The sequence below is a fragment of the Camarhynchus parvulus genome, chromosome 5 (assembly GCF_901933205.1).
Source record: "Camarhynchus parvulus chromosome 5, STF_HiC, whole genome shotgun sequence".
In the NCBI taxonomy this organism is placed as follows: Eukaryota; Metazoa; Chordata; class Aves; order Passeriformes; family Thraupidae; genus Camarhynchus; species Camarhynchus parvulus.
Window position 1 is genome coordinate 16,527,096 of NC_044575.1, and position 24,801 is coordinate 16,551,896.

The window sequence follows — 24,801 nt, forward strand, 5'->3', positions numbered from 1 at the left end:
TTTGGGCTGAATCTAAAAAGCTAAATCCTGATGCTGCTGAATTCAGTAGGTTCATTCATATGCCCTGTGCCTTCATATCTTGTTATTAAGCAGAAACAGCCATGAGAATAAATTAGGAGTGCTCCTTTATTGCCTTTGGTTCTGTCTTTAATTTAAATGTGTTGAGTCCTCCTTCATGTTTAAAGATAAGAAGTCACAATAATATAAAAGGCTTTACTAAAAGTGACAAGACACTAATAGAAGCAATTGGAATGACTTCTGTGTTGCTCTGCCTGCATTCAATATCAGCAGCCTTTCAAATGGATATTATGTACTACAGGTTACTTATATATAATCAACCAGTTTAATGTGTAAAATGGAACTGTCTTTTTTTTTGGCTTTTTGTTGTTTTTTTTTTTAAAGATTGTTGCTGTTACACATCACAAAATCTTCTGACCTTGTCAGCAGAGAAAGGATGCAGTGATCTTAAGAAAATATGTTAAGTCTGAGGCTTGTTATATGCAGTATGTTCAGAGGTATGAAATTGGATTGTGCTGGTAATGCTGTAAGCACTGTAACAGCTGTTTGGTCTGTGTGGAGAGAGTTAATAACATCAAATATACAAAACAGTCCAGTTATGAACGAGTTGCAGTAGCATCTCAGTTGTAGTGGAAGAAGAGTATTTTAAATAGAATTATTAGCAGCAATATGTGATCTGGGTTTTTTTTTTTTTGTTTGTTTGTCTGCTTGGGTTTTTTTTTTTTGTTTGTTTGTGGTTTTTTGTTCTGTTTTGGTTTTTACCCCTAACTGTTTTTGTTGCAGTGACTGGAATTTACAAAGTGAGGGTTGCTTATACTCCCTTTAGGTACTTGTTTTTGAAAACCAAAGAAGTTTATCTTGTAAAGACACCTAAACTGTGGAAAATGATTAGAGGAAACCACAAAATGTGACTTGTCTCCAGTCTGCTTCTCCTATTTTTTTCCACTGAAGCTTTAGCTGAAGTCTAGAAGCATTCTCTAAGAGCTCAGCAGATATTACTGTGAGACTCACAGGAGAAGGGTCTGTGATCTCTCTTTTCTCTACACCACCATCAAGCAAATTGATAAGAGTTGCTCTCTGTGGGAGTTCTGCACAATGGTTTGCTCCCATCAACTGAACCATCATCAGCCTGCTGTCTCTGTGTTAATTTTTAATGGCAGGGATCACTACAAATAGACTTGTCTACCTTTTATCTGTCTCAAAAAAAAAAATCAATGTTTTATGAATGTATTCATCATTGTGTCATGCTGCTTTTCAGTGGTAGGAACTCTGAGCTGTCAGCAGAAGCACCCCTGTGTACAAACTAGGCAAGAACTAATGGTACAGCTAACCTGGAATTGTATCTGTGCAGGTTAAGAAAAGAACAGAGTAGAGAGAGGGAAGGAACACACTTACACCATCTTTTGCAGAGCAGGACAGTCTGCAGGTCAGTCTGGGCTCAAGAAGCAGAGAGCAGGGAGACTGTGGTGACTGCAACATGAGTGAGCCTCTTGCTTTGGAGTACAGGGCACCTGTGTGTGGGCTACTTGCTCAGCTTGGGTATGTTGGGGCTTGTTTGCATGACAGTAAAATCCTTAGTGGGGGGGAGGTTGCTGTGATAGTGATTGGGAAGCCACAAAAATTGCACAGAATACATTACTTTTACCTTAGGCTGTACAGCTAAATGCCCCATGGGGGTAAAATTTTGGACAATAATTGCTCTTTTAAACACCAGACTGTCCTAAGCAATTTCCCAGAAAATATGGAGTAGCTCATGCCTGAGAGTGAGAAGACTGCAAAAAATCAGCAGAGACAAATCTGATGAGTGAGAGTGAATCTGTCAAATAATGCAGAAACCCAGAAAAGTGTTAGTAATGGGTGTAAAGGAGATTGGGTTGGCAAGTCCAGCTTTGTGCTTTGCCTTTTAATCAAAGCATGCAAAATGTCACCCAGAGCTGACACCTGCTGTTGGAAGCAAGGTAACTTTCCCTGTGAGGTTGCTGCATGCTTCCAGTCTGCAGGAATGGCTGCACTCAGCTTCCTGGGAAAATAGTGCTCCATGGACAGCTCTCTGCTCTAAGTGACAGTGGCTGAGAGCTCCACAAATGCTGGCTGAGAGGAGCAGGCCTCTGCATTGCTCTGTTTGCCTGGTCCCTGCTCTGTCCTTTCCCTGGGGTGCTTCAGCTTCTCCCTGGCACACATGCACTACCTGGAGCTGTTTGCTGGCAGGGAATTATTTGTTTGAACAATAGGACACATCTGGCTTTTAACCTCATCACCAGAAGACGTGCATAGAAGGGTACTACATCAATTACTTCAGTTATCAATGAGTGGCTGTTCCCTAGTTAGGAAAGGAATGGTTTTGATTGCTGCATATTTCTGCGATTCCATTATATTCTAGAAAGTGTGGATTATATTCTAACCAGCAGCTAGGTGAAGAAAAATGCATCTGAAAAAAGAGCACTGAGAAGTGACTCCAGTTCTAACAGAGACTGATGTGTCTTGGCTGTTGTCAGCGTGCAGCTGGGAGGAAAAAAACAAGGTAAGCATAAAAGCATCTGAAGTCTTAATAACTCTCAGAAAAATGAGCAATGTGCGAAAGATTTTTCCTCAGCAAGGCAAACTCTATCATACCTGCAGATGATGTTATCCCAAAGTAAATTAATGGAATGGTGACATTCAGGGAAGGAACAGCTGACAGCTTTGTACACATCTTCAAGCATGGAAATGAGTGATATTTTTTGGCAGACTTACTTGAAACGGGGATGATAAATAAAACCATAGTAGACTGACAGAGAGAGCCCACTCACAAGTTGTTTACTGAAATGAAGATACAGCTGAAAGTAATTACTTGTTTCCCAGAGGTATAAGTGATAGTGCCTTGTACAAGAAATAATACTTGGTTATTTCAGTTGGAATGTAAAATAGGATAGAAGGTTTCCTCTTTCTGAGGTTAGATGCTGGGTATTTTCACCTCCTTTCAGAAAAGTATGTGTTTATGAATGTAATATATATAACATATGCAGTCAACCATCAACATGCCACTGGCAATTAGGAAGTGAGGCAATGTCCAATATTGTTTTCCATTAACAGCCAAGATCTCGCTGTACAGATTCTGATTAAAAGCCTGACTCTGCGGCACGGAAGATTAAAAATACTCCTTTAAAACAATGCACTTCTGAAGATGATCCTCTCCTGGCTACAAAATCATCTTGAGACACTTGGAGGCAGGGCTGCTTGATCTTGACATTTTAGCTGTGTGCAAACTGTAGTAAAATTACAATTGCATTCAGTCCTAGCTACTCTGTATCTTTTTGCTGAAGAACATTTGTTTTCTACGTCCTCTCTTCCAGACTGGGAAATGCAGGAAGGCAGCCCGGCAGCTTTTGCAGAGGTTGCCTCAGTGCCATCTTTTCCTAACATAGGTTTGCAGTCAGCCCCTTGTAAGCAGCCTCTCTTGCCTCGCCACAGGCCATGGAAAAGGAACCATTGCTTTTTTGGTTTTCCTCTGCTTAAAGACAAGGCTGCTTCCTACCTGTGCCAGTTCAAGTACTGACTTTTTCTTTTCTTCCTCCTTCAGTAAAGTGGGGTGATTCACAAAATCTTCAGAAAGATAGCATTATACACAGTTTATAGTACAAAGGGGGGTGGGGAAAGGTCAGATGAATGAGCATGAAGGAGATTTCTCCTGTGTCCTTTGGAGGAGAAGCAGAAAGATTGGGAATGGTATCTATGCACAGTAGGTGTCTGCCTTGACTACCTGACAATACATGGTCATTGCAAAGGTGAGTCCGAGAATCTAAGAGAAAAGAAACAACAAACAATCGTTTTTCAGTAAGTAAAAAACCCCTATTTATTGAAACAACAAGAAAAAAAAGAGAAAAGCATGACACTAGTTTTGTTCACACACAGGAGGACATATCACATACTGCTTTTCCTGCCTGTTCATGTCCTTGTTCTATTCTTAGAGTCTGTCTGCCTTTTGTCCTTATCTGTATTGCTGTCTTACAGAATGGACAGTGAGAGCAAGGGAGAGTTGATTTCTCCATCAAAAGCAGCCACAGATACTGGAAAGAGGTATATTGAAAAAAATTTGGATGCCTTTTGCTTGAAAATATTTTACAGTAGCAATCCACAGTTGTGTAGGTATTCTGTGGGGGTCCCTGTACCTGTTGTTTTGAAAGACATTGGGTTAATCCCTGGCCCTACAGATGCTGTGGTTTACTTGACTGTACTTTACTTTTCCAAGTGTATGTGTGCACAGGTCCCTGTGGGGGAATCACTGGAGACTGAACATGCATTAATCATGGCCATCAATGCCTCATCAACAATGGATGTGTTTTTCTACTCAGCCTATTCAAGAGAAGCAGCAGGGAGGTGGGGGTTCTTCTCCCAGCTAAGCACTGACCTGTTGTGCTGTCTCTGGTGGATTACTTCATCAAAAGGGGATGGGGGAGAGAGTCTTATTTTCTTTCCAGCTGAAGTACCTATATGAATGTACTAAGTGCTTGTTACTTTCCCTTTGCACCACCACTGTAAGAGTTGTCACTGAAATGAAGGGCTGCCAGCTAGAAAATTTTAGGGTATGAATTCTGTTTTAAGCACTTAATTTGACCACTTCAAATTTAGTTTTTACATGAGTAATAGTTCCTGTTAATGAGTACTTTGAAAGCATATATGAATACACACACACACACAAAATTATATTTATGAAGTAAAAATGGTTATAAAGTTGTTAATCCTCCTCAAGTCTCACTCTTCCACAGTGAAATCAGATTATTAGGTTTTGATGTGCTGTTTGTAGCAAGCACTGGCCTTTTGGAAGTCTCCACCTTCAGGGACAGCTACGTAACAAAACAGTGGTGGCTGAACTTGGTTTATAATTTGAAGCATGCACGACTGAGGAAGATTCTTCTGTTGCGTGTGCTGTTATATCCTTCAAATTATGTGACTCTATGATTGTCTGAGATGCTAACATGAAAAACTGCCACATGCTATGGGCCAGAACACAACTGAAACAGCAGCAAGAGAGGGGGCCCAATTAATTTCAGGTGACAGCACACAGAAACTTTTGTCATCAGGTAGATTCAATCACACCAGGCAGCTGGAAGGCAGACTGAAAATCTGTTGTGTTCTGAGGTGTTTTCCCTGCATTGCACAGCATTTACTAGGAATGTGAATTTGCATTTTTAAATTGTCTGAAGTGCTTCCTCCCATGCAAACTAGCAATGTCTTTCTGCCAGAAAGATAGTATTGGCTTAGAAATTTAATATACTTAGGGTATTTATGAGAAGGACTCTGACCACAGGCTGCTGGGGGTTTTTAGTGTATCCTATAAAGATACCCTAAATCCTGAATGGATGCTCAAAAGCTGGTTTGGTTTTTTTTTAATCATGGTAATGTATTAACAACAGTCATAAATTGCCTGTCTGCCATATGATCTTGTGCTTTTTTCTCTAAGCATATCTGCTTATTATACTGGAACAAACCCCAAAACTCTGAATTTGGGCCTGTGAGGCATCAGGCATTTGCATTAATAAGTTGCAGCCAATAAATGACATATGAGAGAGTAAGATATGTGCCATTCTGCCTAATCTGTTGTTATTGGGAATGTGAGTAGAATACTGATCGCAGGCTCTCTCCTGCTGCTGCTAGTGGCATACCAGGCAAATTAAAAAAAAACAAACAACCAAACCAAACAACCATGAGTTAATCTGCAGTTACATGGTGTTAATTAGCTTAGCAATGCCATCCTTTGTGCTTGCACGTTTAGTGTGAGAGAGGGGGAGCTGGAAACTAAAGCTAGATCTTCACTGAATTTAGGAAAGGGACTTTGAACCAGCCTGAGCTCCAGCACAACTTTCACCCGTGTATCCTCAGGCTGTGCCACAGGTGCTTAGACTGGCACAACCACAGCAGGCTGGGTTAAAGGCACAGGCACGTAAGAGAAAGTGGTGGACAACAGAGTCTTCTCTGACCAAAGTCACAGTGGAAAGGACTGCAACTCAAAAATCTGATAGGCATGTCTATGCCAATCATAGTAAAGGAGCATAGGTTTATTGGCAGGGTTGACTAATGGGCACCACATCCTGATTTGTAATTTACCCCGGGCCTGAGGGATGAGGTTGAAGACTTAAGCTTTCTCTAGACTATGCTGAAATTGGGTATTTAGCCTAAGTCCTCTCTGGAGAATAACTGGACAAATGCAGGCACCCTAAAGGCAGTTCATCCTACCCTGATTAGGTGTCTAGAGTCCAGTCTCCCGTCCCAAGTCCAGTTTCAGTCTTATATAAACCACTTGATAAAGTGCCAGCTCTTTGCAGTGCATCATAAAACACTGTGCAGTATTCCTAGTTCTATGTCTTGTACACAGTATTTTAACTAAAGTAAAACTCAAAGTACTTAATACTTTCGCATGATGGTAGACAAAAATTCTGCAAGATTTAAAACCTGCTTAGGCAGAGTATATATCTGAATCTGTGGTTACTTAGTTACAATTATTTAGGATTTGAAAATTGATATTAAACTGTACCTGCACCATAGCTGTGCACAATCCAAAGATTCCCACTGCCAGTAAGTTTTCCTGGAGCCATACTTTCACAGTTTCATAGCAAGGCTAAAAAAAAAAAACAAATCAAGAATATTGTATTGGCCATAATACAGCTCTACACTCCCTGGAATATACAGCCAGAGAAAAAATGGATCTGACCTAGATGCCAGATAGCCTGGATTATCATTTCAGTGCTGGAGCCACTACAGTGCATTTTTGGGTTGAAACTTGAACATGGAGTACTAATCCCAGTGACACAACAAAATGCACCTCCAAAATGCTGCATGAGCACTGCTCCATATGAATTCAGCCAGTAACTAAAAATATTGTGCTGGTTTTGGCTGGGGTAGAGTTAATTTTCCTCACAGTGATGGGTATGGGGCTGTGTTATGGATTTGTCCTGAACACAGGGTTGATAATCTGGAGATATTTTTTGTTATCATTGAGCAGGGGTTACACAGAGCATGGTTCTTTAGTTTCCCTACTGAACTGTCTTTATCTCCACCCACTCTTTTCTCACTTTTACTTTCCTGCTCTCCCCTTGATCCCACTGGTGGCAAAGTAAGCAGGCAGCTGTGTGGGGCTTAGTAGCCAGCTGGGGTTAAACCACAACAACTAAACAAGCACTGGGTTTGGGTCCTGTTTGCTCTCTAAAACCCAACCAGAAGCAGTTAGAACCTTATAATGAGGCTTTCATTTTTTCCACATTTCAGGAAAAATAAACATTTCTTATAATACATACAGATACATGAAATCAAACCGTCCCAGTGTGAGTGGCTCAGTAGCTGCTCCTGCTGCACATGGGCCTATTTCATACCATTTCCAACCATTTCAAACTGCAGTATGGGCACTCCTCCATTATTTTCTTCATGCTTCAAATTCTGCAGTAGCTGTAGCCCTGTTTTACTGGTCCAGTTTTGGAGAAGGTGGAATTGGCCCAAGTGAAACCTTTCTTTAAATAATAATGTCTGTGAGACAACCTTGTGCAAAAACAGGGCCCCCTGTCTTGTAAATGTTCATGGCCAAGAATCATTCAGCCTTCAGTTAGGGGTTTTTACATATGTACAAAGGATGAACAATTAATGGTCATCAGAAGCCAGAGGGTTAACCTGCACTGATTTTCTTGCTACCCTGAATAAAACAGAAGAACTTTTCAGTCCTTAAATTAAAAAAATTACCCAGAGCTACTCAAGAAGTATAAGGAAGCTGTGTTTGATGTGAACTCAGCCTCTGTGAGTACAAGTCCATGCACATGAAATCTCACTAGAAAGTGGCCAAGACAGCTTTACTCATTGTCTTCACAAACCATTAGAACCAGCAAAACTTAGTTATAATTCCACTTCATCAGGTGGCCTACACCCCTCCTGTGTAATTGCACTACCTGTAATTAGCACGAAGAATTGCTGAGCTAATTTCAGAGACATATTTAGGCTCTATCTGTTCCAGAAAGATCTTGCTGAGGCCATTGTAGGGAAATTATCCCATGGAGTTTTGAATTTGATTACAGGCAAGTGCAGAAACTAAAAAAAAAGTGCTGCTGGCAACTCAGCGGAACAGTTCCCACTCTTCTGTGCAGTGCAGGCCCCCAAATGAGAGCTCCTGGTGGGAGAAGAGTGCTCAAGGCTCTCCCAGTCCTCCTGCCTCAGGACTGCCTGGGCTGTGATAAGCTACAGCTGCTGCTCCAGGGCCTGTGTGTGCATGAACCATTTGCCTTTATTGCTACCTGCCCCCAGTAGGTGGGACACTAAAAAGGGCATTCCTGCCATTTCCTAGCTTGATATCACCAGTCTGTGCTGCAGCTCAGTGTTGGAATGGACCTGTCTGCAGTGTGGAACAACAGCTTGGAGCCTACTGAAAGGAAATCAGCTCATAAAAATAACTAAATAGGGGGTTTCATTGGAGGTCAAAGGCCACAGCTCAACAGGAGCCTTCTGAAAGCACCTGATGAAAGGTGAATTAGGATAGAATGAGGTGCACAGCTTATCATCTGTGCAGCCCTGCAAATCACTACTGCCTGCCCTTCACCTGGGCTGCAAGGCAGCTGCTGCTGTGTGCTGCAGAGCTACTCACCGCTTTCCACCAGGTCCCTGGGGAATGGAGCCCACAGTTCTCACTGAATTCTAAGCAGCAGGAGTCTGGCACCCGGGTTGTGTTGTACACTTCGAACCAGTCCGTGTAGTTGGAGACTCCACAGCATCTGAACTGGAAAAAGATGAACCGAGGTGATACCGTAAGCGTGATCCATCACTGTCTCTTCTAACTTTGCTTCCTGGAGCCTGACACTCAGTGCATTTTGATCATATCAGCAGAGGCTTTACATTTTAAAGGAATACAGTACTTCCTCAGCTTTACTCAAAACAGACCCCCTTCTCCACTCTTTTTTATTAAGTTTAAAGATGGCCTTGTATGCAGCTAATGTTGATGCAAGAAGGAAAGACTCCTATTTGCACTGGGAAGATACTGCAGGAGCTGAAACTGGACAACCTCAGACAAGTACTGAGATTGAGTTATTGACTGACCAGAATTTTAACAGTTGTTTGCAGCTTGTCAAGAAAAAAGATACAGGTACAGCACCCAAGAGATGTGATCTCTATAGCACACTACTTCTGGGATCATGATTGGAGTAAACAAGGCAAATTTCTCACTAAGCTATTAATTACTAATCACCTTTGAAAGTCTTTGCCTATCAGCAAAAGGTGCATTTCCTCCTGTTCTCTCTGTGGTGCAGGTCTTTAATGTCATCATCTGATGATGCTCTAACAGTTGTGCCTTAAGTGTCCGCCTACAACGATACAGTGTGTGCAGATATCACAACACTGCTAAATCAGAAGGTCTGTTTGACTTTGGTAGCGGGATGAAAGGTACAGAAACACACAGTGGTAGAGGGAATGGCTCTGTGGCCATCTTCCCCTTGGGAACTGGTATATTCCTGTGATAGGAAATAAGCTGGGACTCATTATCATATAGATGTATACACCATCTGTCGCCCTTATGCAAAAGTATGAATTTGTTGGGATTTAGATGCTTCAGCACCAATGAGTGAACAAGACAACACTGGGCTGCAGAACTGCTCTCTGCTATTCACAGTACCTCACACTTTTTTGGGGCTATGCCAGCCACCTACCTAGTCCCAAAATTACCTGCCAAGATCTTATTTTTTTAAATGTGAGTTTAGATAAGCCTGAAGGGTGTTTTTAGCATCCCTGTAGAGACCACTTCTCTTGTTTCTGAGAGACTCATAATCATGCAGACATCTGCATCACCAGGCCCAAAGACCTAACCGAGATCCTGATGTTTACACTGGCTTGAGGGAGAGTTTTCCTTTGTTATATAATAGTTGTAGAGTTCAGGCTGTAGTAGAGTTGTAGTGTTCAGCTCTTGTTGCACACACAAAATGTGCCACTCTACACCCATAGAGGGCAGAGGTGTCACATGCTGCCTCATGCATCTTATGATGCTTCAAGCACTCAGAAAGTACTCCTTGATAGAGACATTTCAGTGCTCACAGCAGTTTTTCTTCTGTCAAGGAAAAGTCAGAAAACTTTCCTGCACTAACATCTATCCTTCCAAGTTTCTGCTCCGAATTTTGATTTGGTCTGTGGCAGGACTCAATCCTCCACTTGCAATTGTTGATTTTTAAGATTACAGGCTTCATTTTCTACAAACTGACATGAAACTAGAAAAAAAGTTTGTGCCTTTCTTTTTTTCCTTTATGCTCCTGCACAGAAAACAGGAGGTCCATGTGTAACAGGTCCCAAAAGTGAGTAGGAGCAGCCTGAAATACATGGCATACATTTGAGGAAGGCTGGTTTATTTGGAAATCTAACAAGAAGAAGGTCTTGCAGGCTGTCATCATTAGAGTCAGGAGGCAGCTCTTTGATAGACAGCGAGAAGTGACAGCTTGTAAACAGCAAGCCTTAAAAATGTGGCTCATCTGTGATGTAGAGTGTGCAGCGGTAAGGGCTGAGACATTTGAGTGATGTTCTGGCCAAACACAAGTGACACAAGTTTGCATAAATCAGAACTAGACTCCTTCTTCTCATAATAATGCATGGCTGAAGGTGTCAGTCTGACAGACTAAGGAGATGAAGATGAAGCCCCGGTTTTGTAGCCAAGTGCTCACTAACAGGTTGAGGACAGCTGCTCCTATGAAGCCTATGAAGCAGGAGCTGGTTAGGCCATGAGCTAGGATTGGGACTCCAAGGAATAAAATTCCTGGTAAGCCACAAGGTGAGAATAGGAAGCAATGCAGTCGCAAAGACGAGCTGCAGTTGGACACTGCCTGCCCACACAGATTCTCTGTACAAGAGCATAGCAGACACAGCAATGGGCTAAGAGAAGTTCAAGGTAAAAATAACGGACATAACACAGGATCAATGGCCTTGGGACTGGAAGAAATAATGTCTGTAACTATAACTGGAAGAAGTATCTTTGGAAGACAAAGGAGGGATGAGCAATGGGATTAAGCAGGGGATGATCCATAGCCCTAATCAAGAGGAGGTGATGAATACAGCAGAGTTCTAACACCACAGGGACCTGAGAGTGCAGAAGCAAGGGGGGGAGCACTGCTCAGTGAGGCCAAGTCCTGTCACTGGCATCCATAGGGAGCAGGGGCATTGATCCATGGTCAAAGATGCAGGAATGAGGAAACAAGCAGCAACAGTATTGAATGGATCACCACTTCAGATCCAGCAAAGGGGTCCACTAGAAGCCAGAAAGGCAGATAAGCTGAGAGCTCAATAAACTCAGAGACTTCACTATGGATGTCCAAGCAGGAAAGAGAGAGTGCAGGAGTGATTTTGGATCATGTGACAAGCAACTGATTTATCCCAGGTTGATGCAGCCAAACAGTAAGCAGCAGTTGAGGGAGATCAGGGACCATTAGAAGAAAGGGGAATATGGAGGATTTTTTTTTTTGAGTCCTTTTAGATTCGAGAGCAATGTTATCTTGAAAACTGGCAATGTTTCTAAGCAGGGATAGTTGGAGACAGGCCTACACCTGGAGGCTGGAGAAAGCTCAGGGCACATGAAGGACAACGTCTGTCACCAGCAGTTTGTTGTAGTCATTTCTACCACAAAGGTTGATGTTCTGCCAATGCCAGGCATGAAAGCATTGAAGTCTCGATTCTTACTACAACCACATTCATTTTTTGGTCACATTTACACTCCTGTCTTGTTCTCTTCACAAGTTAAGTGATAAAATTACACAAGTTTGCCTAATGGCTTACTTCTGTTCCTACTTTCAACATTTACATTTTTTTAGAAATAATTACAAACTAACAGTGCTTATTTTGGAGTACCCAGACTAACACATTTTAAAAGGGAGTAATCTATTAAAAACGTTTCCATCTCAGTGCAACAGTGCAATTCCTGAAAAGGAGTTGGACGCTTGTACATATTTTACATTATTCCCAATATTGAAGGCTAAGTAGGCCTTATGTTCTTTGCCAAATTCCTGCAGACTCAGTCAGGCTGGGATAGGGTTTGTGAAAATAAACAGATACTCAATCCTTGTTGCAGACAGTTTTTTAGCAAAGCCTTGTTTTCTGGTTTTGAGAATGGGGCAAAGAACTAGAGACAGAGTAGGGGGCCTCCTATACACCTTTTTCCACCAACACTGTAAAAACTGATGAATAATATAGTTTTGTTCTAAAAATCATGCTTAATGGGTGGTGGTTTCCAGTAGTAATTCTGAAGTACGGTTTGATCTAATCGAATCAATGACTGAGAATAGGGAGATGGGTCAAATTTCTTCTCAGTTACAGTGGTCTAAACAGACATGAGAAGGCATTACACAGCAGCAAAAGTGAGCTGAATTTGCTCACTTTGGTGAAGCTAAAAGGTTTTCTGCATGCCTCTCGAATTACTGCCCACTTAGTTAAAAGTAGAAGTGCTCAAATATTGATCACAAAGATGTTGGGGATGAAGCAACATTTTAAAAATTAATGCCTGTTTCTCAGTTTCTAATGATCTCCACCTGTGACTTTAACTAGTCCTGGTGGGTAAGGAGTTTAATGCAATTCAGGGCAACTTACCTCCTAAACTATCAGAATTTTAGTCATGTTTGAAAATCACTTTGTAAGCTTTCATAGTCTTCAGTCACAACACACAGAATTCATCTGCTTGTGTTTCTGATCCTTTTAAGGTTTGAAATGCTATTGAGAAAGGCTGAGAGTTTGGTTAGCTGAAGGTATTAAAAAGAAATCAATAGAATGTTCTGATTTGAAACAGCTCCCTGACCTAGAGGCTTACTAGGACTGCAAAATGAGTCCAGTGCCTTCCCTCTCAAACACTTTGCAGGCTTGCAGCTTAACCCAATTCCTTTATCAGTAACGTGAGCAGCTCAGGCATCAGCCAAAACTGCAACTTCCTCTTAAAAGACAGGAAGGGAAAAACTCTCTTTTCCCTTTGTTTCCAGTTTCTTGAAAATGGTAGGCTTCCGTTAAAAAGAGGAAAACCATTTCTCAAGGCACAAAGGCTTTGGAAAAGAAAACCTTCCTCAAAAGGTGATCAGGCCTTTCACACTTAGACAATCACCACTCACAAGTCACTGTGTGCACTGGGCATCCACACTCCCTGTCAAAACTCCCCACTGATTTGTGACTGGCTAGTCCCACAAAAGTCAAATGCCATCTAAATGTGGTTCCTTGGAAAAACTTTTTCCTCCTTTTTTCAGCCAAAGCTGACATACACAATAGAACCTAATGAATGCAGGATGGGGATGGTCTCCAGCTTAAATCTTGAGAGGAATTAAGAACTATGCCAGAGTGTGAAAGCTACTGCTTTAACCACTGCTCAGGCTCTGAAAAATACTTTTACAAAGAAAGGAATGCAAATGCAGAGGGGACAAGGGCTCATTATGATTTCTGTTACTGTCATGTTTTTTACATGGCCCTTTTTTTTTGTGAGAATGCTGCTTTCCATCCACATACAGACACAGCCCATGGCTCAGCCAATGACTGATGTCTCCCATCAGGAAAAACTCTGTCCTATATGTAAATATGGTAGCTCTGCTGTGACTTTTGTTGAGAGCCTTAGGAGACAGAATGCAAATAGCAAGCCTGGGCTGGGATTTCCCTTGCAGAAAATCCCCTGCATCACCCTAATCCTCCAAACAGTGATTACATTCTACTGATTAGGGATGTAAGAGATAATGATTATTACACAGAAACCCCCCAAGTTGGCATTTCAATAGGTCCATTCAACTGCAAAGTGTTTTACATAATTAACCATGATGAGATTGTCTTTGCTGCACCTCTGCAATAGTCTATTCCCACATAGTTTTGAAAGATACATGTGAGAACCAATTATGCAGAGTGGCAAAAATGGATCTGTGGGAGCTCTTTGCTGTTCTCCTCAGTGCCCAGCATGGGGAGCACAATGACTTTGTGGTACTGCCAAACTGGCACATGGTAATTTCACAGTGGCCATGAGAGAATTATGTCCCCTGGCTGCACACAGCCCATGGAGTGGCATTTTCTTGTCATCTTCTGAGCTCCGAGGAGTTAGCTAACATGATTTTCATCTGAAACTTATAAGGCACTCTTTAAACTATAATGGGTTTCAAGACCAAAAGAATTACCAGGACAAATGACCGTGATCTGCAGCACTACACAAACCACAGACTATTGAGTCCTGCCTCAAACCCAAGCTGGTCACTGAACCTGACCATTTCCTTTAAGCAAAAAGCCAGGTCTTATTCTTTAGAGAAAAAGAATCTACTTTGCTGCTGTACAACAACATCCTGCCACCAGATCCATCTAACTTAGGTTTTTAGCTCTTGGATCAATTACAGAGCCCTTTTCTCTCACAACCCTTTTTCCTTCCTGCTCTCTTTTTAAGCACTGCAATCACATCACTACTTCATCTTTGCCTGATTATATAATGTGTTTCAAATTTCTCACCATAATGTCACTTTCCAAAATTTTTATTTTTACATCTTTTCTGAATCCAGTCAACTCATGAAGATTTTGAAAATGTGTGACTATATGAACTAGACATTACATATATTCTTACACCTATTTTACACAAAGGGGAGCAGAAATATGGTGTTTATATGTCATGAGACCTCCAAAAACTGCTTTTCCCCCCACCTTTGCTATATGCTTTTAAGACTTGGGGTGTCACTGAAAGCAGATTAATACTTACTACAAATATTTTAATACTAGTAGTTTTTACTACATTTTTACTACACATAATTAAGTTACTGTAAAAGAGTAAACTTTCTAATACTGTTGGATATAAGCAATTAGATTAAAAATATTATCTGTATTTTGCATGGCTTGCTCTCAAGCTAGCACCACCAAATGCATTTCTCATGTCAGTAACTGATGCCTTCTCATATTTGATGTATTGGAAAAAGGAAAAAGTATTGGAAGAGGAAATTATTAACAATATTGCAAGATGCTGAGGCCTTTTAAAGGTAACTGAAAGAACTTTTCATGTGCAGTTGTTGGGATGCAGGACTGAAATTGGCTTGTTTCCTGGACCCGAGCTGTGTGTCTTTCATACACAGGAGTGTTGTAGGCAACCTACTGCACTCAACACAGGTCCTGCAGACCCAAAGTTGCACAAGGAGTTTGGCCAATCAGTTCTTTTGTTCTGTTAGCAATCAAGGTTTTCATTTCTCAGATCATTTCTTAGCAGCCTGTTGCTTCTGTTACCTTGTATTGTCCATAAGAGGAGACTTGGGAGCACTGGGAGAGGTTACTGTCTTTGATCCATTTAAGACATCAGGCAAGACTAAACCCCTCCTATCTGTATCACACTTGCACCTCTGGAGGAGAAAATGAGAAGGCTATGCAAGATTTTTTGAGTAAAGCCAATTCAGTGCAAGTGCTTCTGCCTAAAGCAGGAAAAAAGCTGGAGCACTTTTCCACTCAAGAACAGAGAACATGAAATCACAAATATCACCCCCAGGAGAACTGACTGAACTGAATATGAAACAGGTACAGAGCTAATAAACCTGAACTATCAGTGATGGTGTTTTCTCAGACAAGGACAGAGGAGGAAGCCAGTTAAAATGTTCACCAGTCCTTAGCAGATGAACACTGGCAGAGAGCTGTCAGAGAATCCGGGCAAAGGAACAGCAGTGACAACACAGCAAAAAGCATTCCCAGTCCACCTGTGATGGAGGATGATTAAATTCTGCTGGGGAAAATGTATTGACTGTAGGAGGAGGTTACAAACACCATGCTCTATTTCCATTTTGACTCACTAGTGGGAACAAGAGTAGCAGTGAAAGGAGACGGGACAGAAATGAAGAAGTGGTTGAAGAGGTTTTTTGCTATTATGCTCTTCATCCCAACATAAACCACCTCTTTGACTTTAAAGAAAAGGTACAGCTTGTTTCCAGTCTGACCAGCTCCTTCACACTCCACATAGCACAGAGCTACATGATATTTAGGCATCAACTTAGTATAACCTTCTGAAAGGAAGATGATACTTCCTGTCAAAGAATAAATAAAAACTACTGCTTGTTACAAAAAGCAGAGAGTTTGGTTGCTAATGTGCTGACTGGGTGGGAGAGAGTGATTTGGGATTTGGAGGTTTAATTAGGTTCCCGCCCAGAACATGCTGTTACAGAACCCAGAAGGTAAAGAGGAAGAGGTAAAAGAGAGAGCTCAGACTTACATCTGTTTGAATGATGCTCCATGCATTAGTGAGGCCAATATTTCCATCTGTCCCATACAAGTGAAGTCCTTTCTTCAGATCCCGCTGAGCATACTTGTCAATCTAAAACCAACAAACAAAAGACACAGAACTCAAAATTTGCTGAGTACCACCTTTCAGAATCAAAAAGCATGGAGCATAGAGCTGTTGGGCAATAGTCCTGTACTGAAATGAATAAAAGTTTAACCAACATTTTGTAAATAACATGAGGAGTTCCTCTTCTGACCTCATGTTCCTGTTTCCTATCACAGAAACCTTTACTACCTCTTTTCCCTTCTCACATAACTAGCAAAGTAAGTATATTTAATTGGGACCAAGTGCATTAATGTGTACTCCTCCACAGTGGAAAACAGACAGACATGGTACATTCCCTAGTGATTGCCCCTCTGGAACTCATCATTCCAAAGGGGGGGGACTGTCTAAAATGATGTAACCAATGCTAATTTTGAGTTAACAGAGGCAGCAAAGGTATTCTGTTTCTGCCATGCACTTTGGCTTCACTTCTGATTTGTGCAGTCAGATTTGCTTTCTGACTGCAGCTGCAAAAAAAAGTGGATGCAAAGCATCTTGCACAATGTAAAAGAGGAATTTTCAACCCACTACATCCTAATTATTAAGGGAAAAATATAAAGTTACTCAACAGTATGACTCTACAAAAATACTCTGACCTCAAAAGCTCACCAAGTCCAGGAAGCCTCTGCTGTATGTGCAAAAGATTGTGCTTGATCTGTCCAGTTCTTTTGTTTCCTTCCTGAAAGTTTACCAGCATCATGTTGAGCCAGTAATAAAAAAGCTTTGAGGCAGTACAAGAAACAGCACAAGTTAAGATTAATTACAACTTAATCTCAGCACCTTAACTATCATGCAAGGCCTTTCTCATGGATGCCTTCCTTAAACAGTAGGTGCTGTGATCCCTCTGTAATTATCACGTAAGCTGCTTTTGGCTTTGCACAGAGATTATACACAGTCACTGGTACGTTAATTAGAAGAGAACACCAAAGCTGAAAGCTGTCATTAAATTTGGAATTAGTTGAGAAAATTACAGGCAATAAACTATAAAGTTATATGTACTGGGGATTCCTAGCATTCATTTAAGAATTAGACTGAACTGTGTTTCAGCTCTGCACTTACCCTCAGCTCCCTGTGTCTCAACTGGACCTGCTGTGATCTCCAGCAGTGCCATCAATTAGGGAAGGTTGTGATGCCAGTCTCAGAGAGGCCTGGAAATTTAGTTAATGTCCTACAGAGGCAGTGAGGTAAATTAATTGTTGAAAAACTAATTCTTATTCAGAAACTGACAGAGGTGAAGAGGAACAGGGTAACTAAGGGCAGGTGGGGACAGAAATCCAGCAAGGCAATCTGTTACCTTGAAGATGAAAGAGAAAGGTTTATTTTGAATATTAATTTATCTCACCTGAGACTATCTGCCCTGTAGAGTGAGAGAGCTACACACCAGCCTTAGGTTCATATCAGCACTAATACAGAACAAGGGAGAAAACAGCAATTCTTATCTGAAGGGTAAATGCCATGTTAAAAGGATGCAAAATGCAAAGTTTGCACTTCCTTACTCAAGTTTTGCTTTGCAATCTTGACATCCTATTTGAGATGGATACTAACATCATGATAATTTATTAACTTAACATTCACAGAAGATCAAGAGCAAAGTTTTGTTAGTCCATGTGTGCTTTAACATGGTCTCAAGAGATTGTGTCACCAAGCATTCCTGATCTTCCTTCTACCTGGAGAAGCCTCACTAGCAAGCGACTTGCTGAGGCTTCCTCATAAAATTAACCACTTTTCCTGCACAAAGAGTGCAAGGCCTTTATACTGGGAACACAGCTGGCATCAGATTTCCATATTTCAGAAACTGAGTAACCAGCAGAGCATTAGTCAAGAAAACAGGCACTATGTGACCAGTTCTCCCACTGTTATTTCACAAAGCCTCAACATCAAATCCTGCACACAGTATGACCCATCATTATTTGTTGTTTTAAAAATAAAGTGCCTGCTTGAATCTTGCTTGGAGGAGGATGTAATGTTTTTTAGAATCTCACACCACGCATGTGTCTCATTTCCTTATCTCTCATCTCTATGCAGGCTACAACTTTGAAAGAGGCAAACACATGTTGTGGAACAGTACTGCCAGATTGTTTTACCTTTTTATTTCATGTCCACTGACAGGGAAGGCATCTGGAAATGCCAGTTTTACACATACACACACAGTGAGAGCTTTATATTGATTTGAGTGATGGTAAAGGTAGGACTTTACACAGTTCTGTTTTCCTAAAGTTTCCATCTGACCTTCTAATTAAGTGTGCTGTACATACAACAGTATGCTGCTCTCTGAAGAGCAGCTGATTTAAAATCTCTTTGTCAGACAGACACAGCCACTCCTTGAAGCATTCACACTCTTCTGTTTGCTTACACTAGGGTCAGAAAGGTGTTGATCAAACCCTAGGAATAACCTTGTACAGAATGACTGAGTTTGTGGGTGGCGACTGGGCTCCAAGAGAAAGGGGGAACAGGGATTGGCCCTTGGCCTCCTGGCACTTGTGTCTGCAGCTGAAGCAGCAGCAGGAAGCCCCCCACTCTCTGTGTCTCCCCTGTTTCCATTTGTTATTAATGTGTTACCTTGCACGAATTAATCAGTGTGATGTAGCCTTGGACTTGCTGAGAGCCCAGACAAAATCAAACAGGAGGGCTGCTCTCATTCCCACTGAGAGCAGCTCAGTCTCTACGTGCAATCCTATTACAAGCACATTGACCTCTGCTCAAATAACCTGTGTGCAAGGTTATAAGATGGGTATTTTTCCCCCAGTTGAAGCACTGCTTGAAGCTCTAGACATACAATTCCCACTGGCTTTGACTAGAGAGGGGTAAGTAAAACCCAAAGCCGATTTGTGGGGCATGGCTGGCAAGTGCTCTTCCAGGTCCTCCTGTTTCCTTCTAACCTCAATTCTTTTTCTTCCTCAAAATATTTTTAGAATAACAGGAACTTTTCAATATGCCTTTATTCTAATTGTAACTTTGATTTAAATGAAAACTCCCAAAACACCCCCAGCTGTCTCTTCTGCCTTTAATTTAATTTTTTCAGAAAATGATCTTTCTGAAAATGAAATGCTGCGCCACAGTGATTCATCACATCTCCTGACAAATGATCCTACCCAATATTCACCAATCTGTCAGCTTCCCTTGTTTGTCTCTGAGCTACAAGTCCTCAGCCAGGCAAAATGTCTATCTCAAATCAGGACTGAAGAATTATATTTAATATTCTGCAATTTGAATCTGCTGCATTCTTCCATACACAAGCCAGGCCCTTCACAAATCAGAGCTTTAGTGAAGTAGCACAAAGAAGAATAACAAAAACTCTGCAGGCAAACTGTTGCTCCAAATGAAGTGCCTGTTTTTAGACATGTGGAATACCAGGGATTTCTTTAGACTAAAGAGCTTCTTAAAGATTTGGCAGCAAGAACCTTTTATCAATATGTTACTAAAGAAGAGAAAAGTTCTTTTCCTCCTTGGGATTCATTGGTCAACAGATGAAAGCTTTAAACTGGCATGGCATCCATGCCATCCATGTAAATTCCTGTGAGCCCTGGCTTCACAGACACACTGGAGCCTTGCCCATGCTTCTCAGCCCCATCAGGTTCCAGTGGTGTTTCTGGTACATTAAATGTGTCCCAGTGTGGTGATCCACTACAATCCATGCCTTCAAGAGAAGCACTTCTTAGAGCAGAGCATGCATATTGCTGCACTTTACTTAAATTAAGATCCTGTTCCTACTGCAAAGAGCAGCAATATTTCCTCACTGATTTCCATTAGGCCCTAATGGGACTCTTAAATCTCTCACTGTCCTATTACAAAGACTTTCTAAAAAATATATACTAATCTAAGGTGCACAAGCCATGTCCAGAGACATTCAGGCAATGAAGGAAACTCAGTATTTGAATTGCAGAAGGGAAAGCTACAAGAGATGTGGCAGGACTGGAGAGAACCTGCCACAGAGGTCAGGAAAAGTGGCTGGAAGCTGGATGCAGCTAGAGAGAATGGGCAGGGATCTATCTGAGCCTCACCTAAACTACAGCTGGGAAAAAACATTGCCTAAAAAAAATCTTACTCCAGCCTGCATATAAATTCAGGCCAAATTAAAGCGTTTCCTTCTTAATCTGCAATCCCTTGAGGCAGCTACTTAAGCTGTAGCAATGCACACGTAAGGCTGCTTTTACTGTCAGCTTTGTCCCCTCATTGCCTCAGAAATCCAGAGCCTCTGAGCAGAAGTGTGGCTGGCTGGCTGACAAGCCCAGCTGGAGAAGCCAGCACACTTCAAGAGGACCTGGGGCTGTCAGACTCCACCTTGTCTCCTTGAATAACACAAGCTAAGAATAATTGAGGATGAGATAAAAACTATGTAACAACAGTGACAACAAACTCCTGCTTAGCACAAGCATGCTGAAAGCACTACATGAACATTCTGCACTGCAAACAACCAGGTTCATAATTAATTCCATCTCTGCTTTACAGATGGGGGACTGTAGGGACCCTCTCAGTTCCCAGGGGTTGTTTCACAGACCTCTCACTCTGTCTAAATGAAAGGCTTCAGAGTTTATGTACTTACTGTTAAGGCATGAAACAGAAGACAAATACTGTTCCCTCAAGAAGCCCAGCCCTGTAATTTTGCCTCTGATAAGCAGGAGGAAGTGCTTTGAGCAAAACATCTTGGGCAAACAAGAGAGTTGTGTCTGTGCAGAACAGGGGTATTATCAGTATTTACAGCTGAGACACGACTTTGATCAAACTGAAGCTCCAGCAACACTGTAGGCACAGAGTCCTTCCCCTGTCCCAGCACACTGAGAGGGAAGGTGGCTTTGCTGGAATCTTCCCTGGAATAAAGGTCAAAAGAAGGCTTTGGGGAGATCCTTATTAACTCCTTTTGAACTTGTTGAAAGCATGAGATGTCACTTAGATTGGGCATAGCCTTTAGGAAAAGGCCAGAGGATGCCAGCTTTCTAACCTGCAGGCAACTGGAGACTTTTAATTTCAAGCCTCAATGCTTTTCTACCACAACCTGAACAAAACCTCTCCCCAAAAAGTCCCCTAAACTGGAGAAAGCCTATCAGCAGTGCTCCAATATAGGTAAGCAAATATTCTTGACCTTTCTGGTGATTGCTTCCCCTACCTCTGTGCCTCTCCAGCAGAACAGGAGAGGCTCTAAGGAAATGACAAAATATCCAATAGTTTCCCACCGGGCAAAACTTTTAATTTAATGCCTTGATAATCATTCTCTACAAATAGCAGGCAGTGGGAAATCAAATGTAAACAGAAAGTGCCTAATCTATAAGGTCATTTGTGGGAGCCTTTGCCTGCTAAGAAGAGATGAGATTGATTGTACCAACAGTTAAGGCTTGTTTAAATGAGATGTCCCTGAGCCTGCCTATAAGAAGCTGAGAGCCATAAATGCTCTCCTCACCACTGAAATCTTCCTTACACCATCTGCCTAGAAATAGAAATCTTGTGAGATTTTAGTAAATAAGAGACACTGCATGATTTTTGGTGGTATTTGGCAGTTAAGGAACAATATGCTAATTTCTTGCCAGTATCATAAATGTCGCACATCTCCAGAACAGTTCACTCCGCGCTCTGGGATTCCCTTCCTCGTTTTTTTCCCTAAATGTGAAACAACTTCAGGACTTAATGTTTAGATTTTTTGTTTTGTGGTTTTGTTTTTTTTTGTAATTGCTTCTTTTAACACAGAAACCCACTAGCTAGTGAATTATCTTCTCCTAACCTGACTGCAAAAGCCAACATCAAGCATCACCTTACAGATCTTCTAAACTTCAATAATTTAGTTGAAATACTTATTGCTCTAGCAGTGTTTGATATCAAGGGAGATGCACTGGCACTGGCTGTGCAACTTCAGAAGAGTAAAGAATACAGGAACAGAAGATCAAAGGAAATGGTCTGGGAGCAGAAAGAATGAATGTTTCTGAAACCTACTGGCTTAGGTCAGCTGAGGTAAGACCTGTCGGCTGTGCCACAGGCTCTCTACAGAGTCTTGAAAAGCCACTGCTTCTCTTGTTTCAGCTATTTGTAAAACAGGAATAACCTGACTCTAGTCATGCCATAAAGTTAATAACACAATAAATAATTTGCAGTAGGCATTTGAATATCAAACCCAACGTGGAAGATGAAGCACTTGTACAGAAACTGAGACAATTAATGGATTTTCTAAGCTGAGAGAGAGAGAGAGAATGAGGAGCCCTCCCAGCACTTAGAGGTAAAACTGAGCTTCATCAGGAAGCAAAAGGAAGGAAAAGCACATCTTGCACTGGCCTGGAGCAGGCAATTGGTGAAACTATAAGAGAAAGAGTCTCCCTCTATGTTGTCTGGCAAGAACCAAGAAGTTGCAATGGTGTTTAATAATAAAGTAATAAAAAGAACTTGGGTCCTGGGTGTTTCCAGGACCATGGTGTGTGCATATAATTAATTGCAGTTTCAGTCACTGTCTTCTCCACACCATCACCTGCTTCTGTTTGAGTGCAGGCAGCAGCAACCAGCTGAGGCTGCAGGAAGGAGCCACTGAAACATCCCTGTACTTTTCATACTATTGAAATGCCAATGAATGCCACAGCAGCTTTAGTTCCTCTGTTTAAAACAGGAGATCACAAGGATGGCAAGTCACAAGAGTCTGCAACTCAAAATTTTTCATGCAAGAGCAAATTCAAATGTTTCTAGCAAACTGCACCAGATTTTGTCTAAATGATGCCTTTTAAGGTCCAAGGGGGAGACAGGCATTTTATCATTGTTTAGCTTCCTGTTATTGCTCGTGTAGGGGGAAATACACTGCTCTGTAGCCAGAGGCCACAGCATGTAACCTGTTCTTAGGCACAGCAACAGCTGAATTACTTGTGAGTCAGGTCCCCAGGTTTGTTTAAATAAAGCACATCATAACAAGCTCAGAGACACAGGCTCAAAATGTTAAGCTGCAGCTGTGCAGTTTCTTGGCTCATTTAGAGAATGAAGCCAGTAGCAGAGCTAACACCTTATTTCAGCTGTCTGTCAGTATGGCACAGGTACTACCCAATGAGATAGTCCAAGACATCCTTAAAAAACCCTCAATCTTCTTTATTTTTAGTGAAACTAGGGGTAGAAGCTTTAAATATGAATTCTTGGCTTACTGCTTCTTGTTTTAAAGGAGGTGGAATGCTGCAGCAGACATGGGGAAAGGGCTGGGTGAAACTAGGCAGGTAAATCAAATCAATTGCTTACTCAAAAGCCTGACATTGCAAAGTAACTACCATGTTATTAAGTCAATTCTTCTTAACAATTATGGATTTTGGTGACAAAAATCTCACCAGCTTGTTGGAGGAATTTCAGGTGAGTGAACACTGAAGTGCATGGTTTTTGTGACACACCTAATTATAGAGCATTCAGGATACATTTGCTGCTGATTCTGTAGAAGGAAACTTCTGTTTACATAGAAAGAGGCTCTTCAGATTATTAAGCTGGTTGGGAAAACCCATCCTCAACAGCAGTGACACTGGCAAAGCTGTGAGTCATCATGGTCTAACTCTGCCATTTCTCTTCCACAATGAAACTCCCTTTGCAGCAGGTTTTCTTCATATACTTGCTCCAAAGCTGACTGACACAAAAGAGCTTCTGTTCCCTTTCTCCAGTTACATTTCCCACCAAGTGTTGCTCTCAGCAAGCCTCCCCCACCTTCACACATCAGCCTCGTGTTCCACAGATCTCCCAACTACCCTCAAAGCCCTCATCTGGCTCCTGTGCCACCCCTGCTACTCACTTCAATCGTCTTTCCCCACACATGGGCCTGATTCATTCCTTTCCCTCCTCTCCCAGAAAATGGTAATTTTTGCTTGATCTCTAGCGGCCTCAGGAGCACACCTGTGCCAGGGCATAAAGACTCCTCTGAACTATGCTCATGTATTGAAATCCCACGCACACTGAATCCAAGCCAGTGGAAAAGGGAAACATTCTTTTTAAAACCTATGTTGAGCATATTTCCAGGTTATCTGTATTTAGCCTCCTTACCTTTTGTTTTCTATTAAAATTGTAAAATAGATAATCACTTTCATTTGTCCTCAACAGTCATCAGTATCACCTTAGATAAGCAAAATGAGAAGGATGCTCATTAACATAATACATGCAGTTGAGCCTTTGTTTGCCAAGAGATATGAAAGGTGGGTTGCATTTGTGTCTCAAGTGCTAACACAGCCTGTTATCTCCAACTATGCAGACCCAAAAAAGAGCACACACACCCCCCATCCACCTAGGGATGCATGTGTCAATAGAGCCTTAGATCCAATTAGCTACCACAAAGGATTCAGGACTGCAGGGCAAGTGAAAGCAGGGAGACAAAGCATTTCCCTTGTAGGAATGAATGACCCCCCTGTGATTAGGTACCAGGACCAGTGACATTGGACACATAATCCTTTGCAGACGCTGTGGGCTGGAAAAGGGAAGGCAGCACTTTGTTCACAGAGATGAAGAACTTGGCCATTTGCCCACTGAGCCATTTGCTGCAGCTGTCCCATGGGATCAAACTTGGCTTCAATTATTTACCA

General features: G+C 41.7%; 1 protein-coding gene across 11 annotated transcripts in view; it reads right to left on the reverse strand.

Moving 5' to 3' along the window:
* Positions 1 to 1,058: 1,058 nt before the first annotated feature.
* Positions 1,059 to 24,801, reverse strand: part of TSPAN4 (tetraspanin 4) — a 416,627-nt gene continuing 392,884 nt past the window's right edge. For 10 of the 11 annotated variants that reach the window (XM_030950222.1, XM_030950221.1, XM_030950220.1 and 7 more), the window contains 4 exons: positions 16,181 to 16,282; positions 8,618 to 8,749; positions 6,530 to 6,613; positions 1,059 to 3,796 (listed from right to left, as the gene is read on the reverse strand). In XM_030950222.1, the coding sequence (XP_030806082.1) occupies positions 3,728 to 3,796; positions 6,530 to 6,613; positions 8,618 to 8,749; positions 16,181 to 16,282 (387 nt within the window). In that variant the 3' untranslated portion in view covers positions 1,059 to 3,727. The remainder of the gene's footprint in view (positions 3,797 to 6,529; positions 6,614 to 8,617; positions 8,750 to 16,180; positions 16,283 to 24,801) is intronic. The other variant, XM_030950216.1, reaches the window with a different exon arrangement.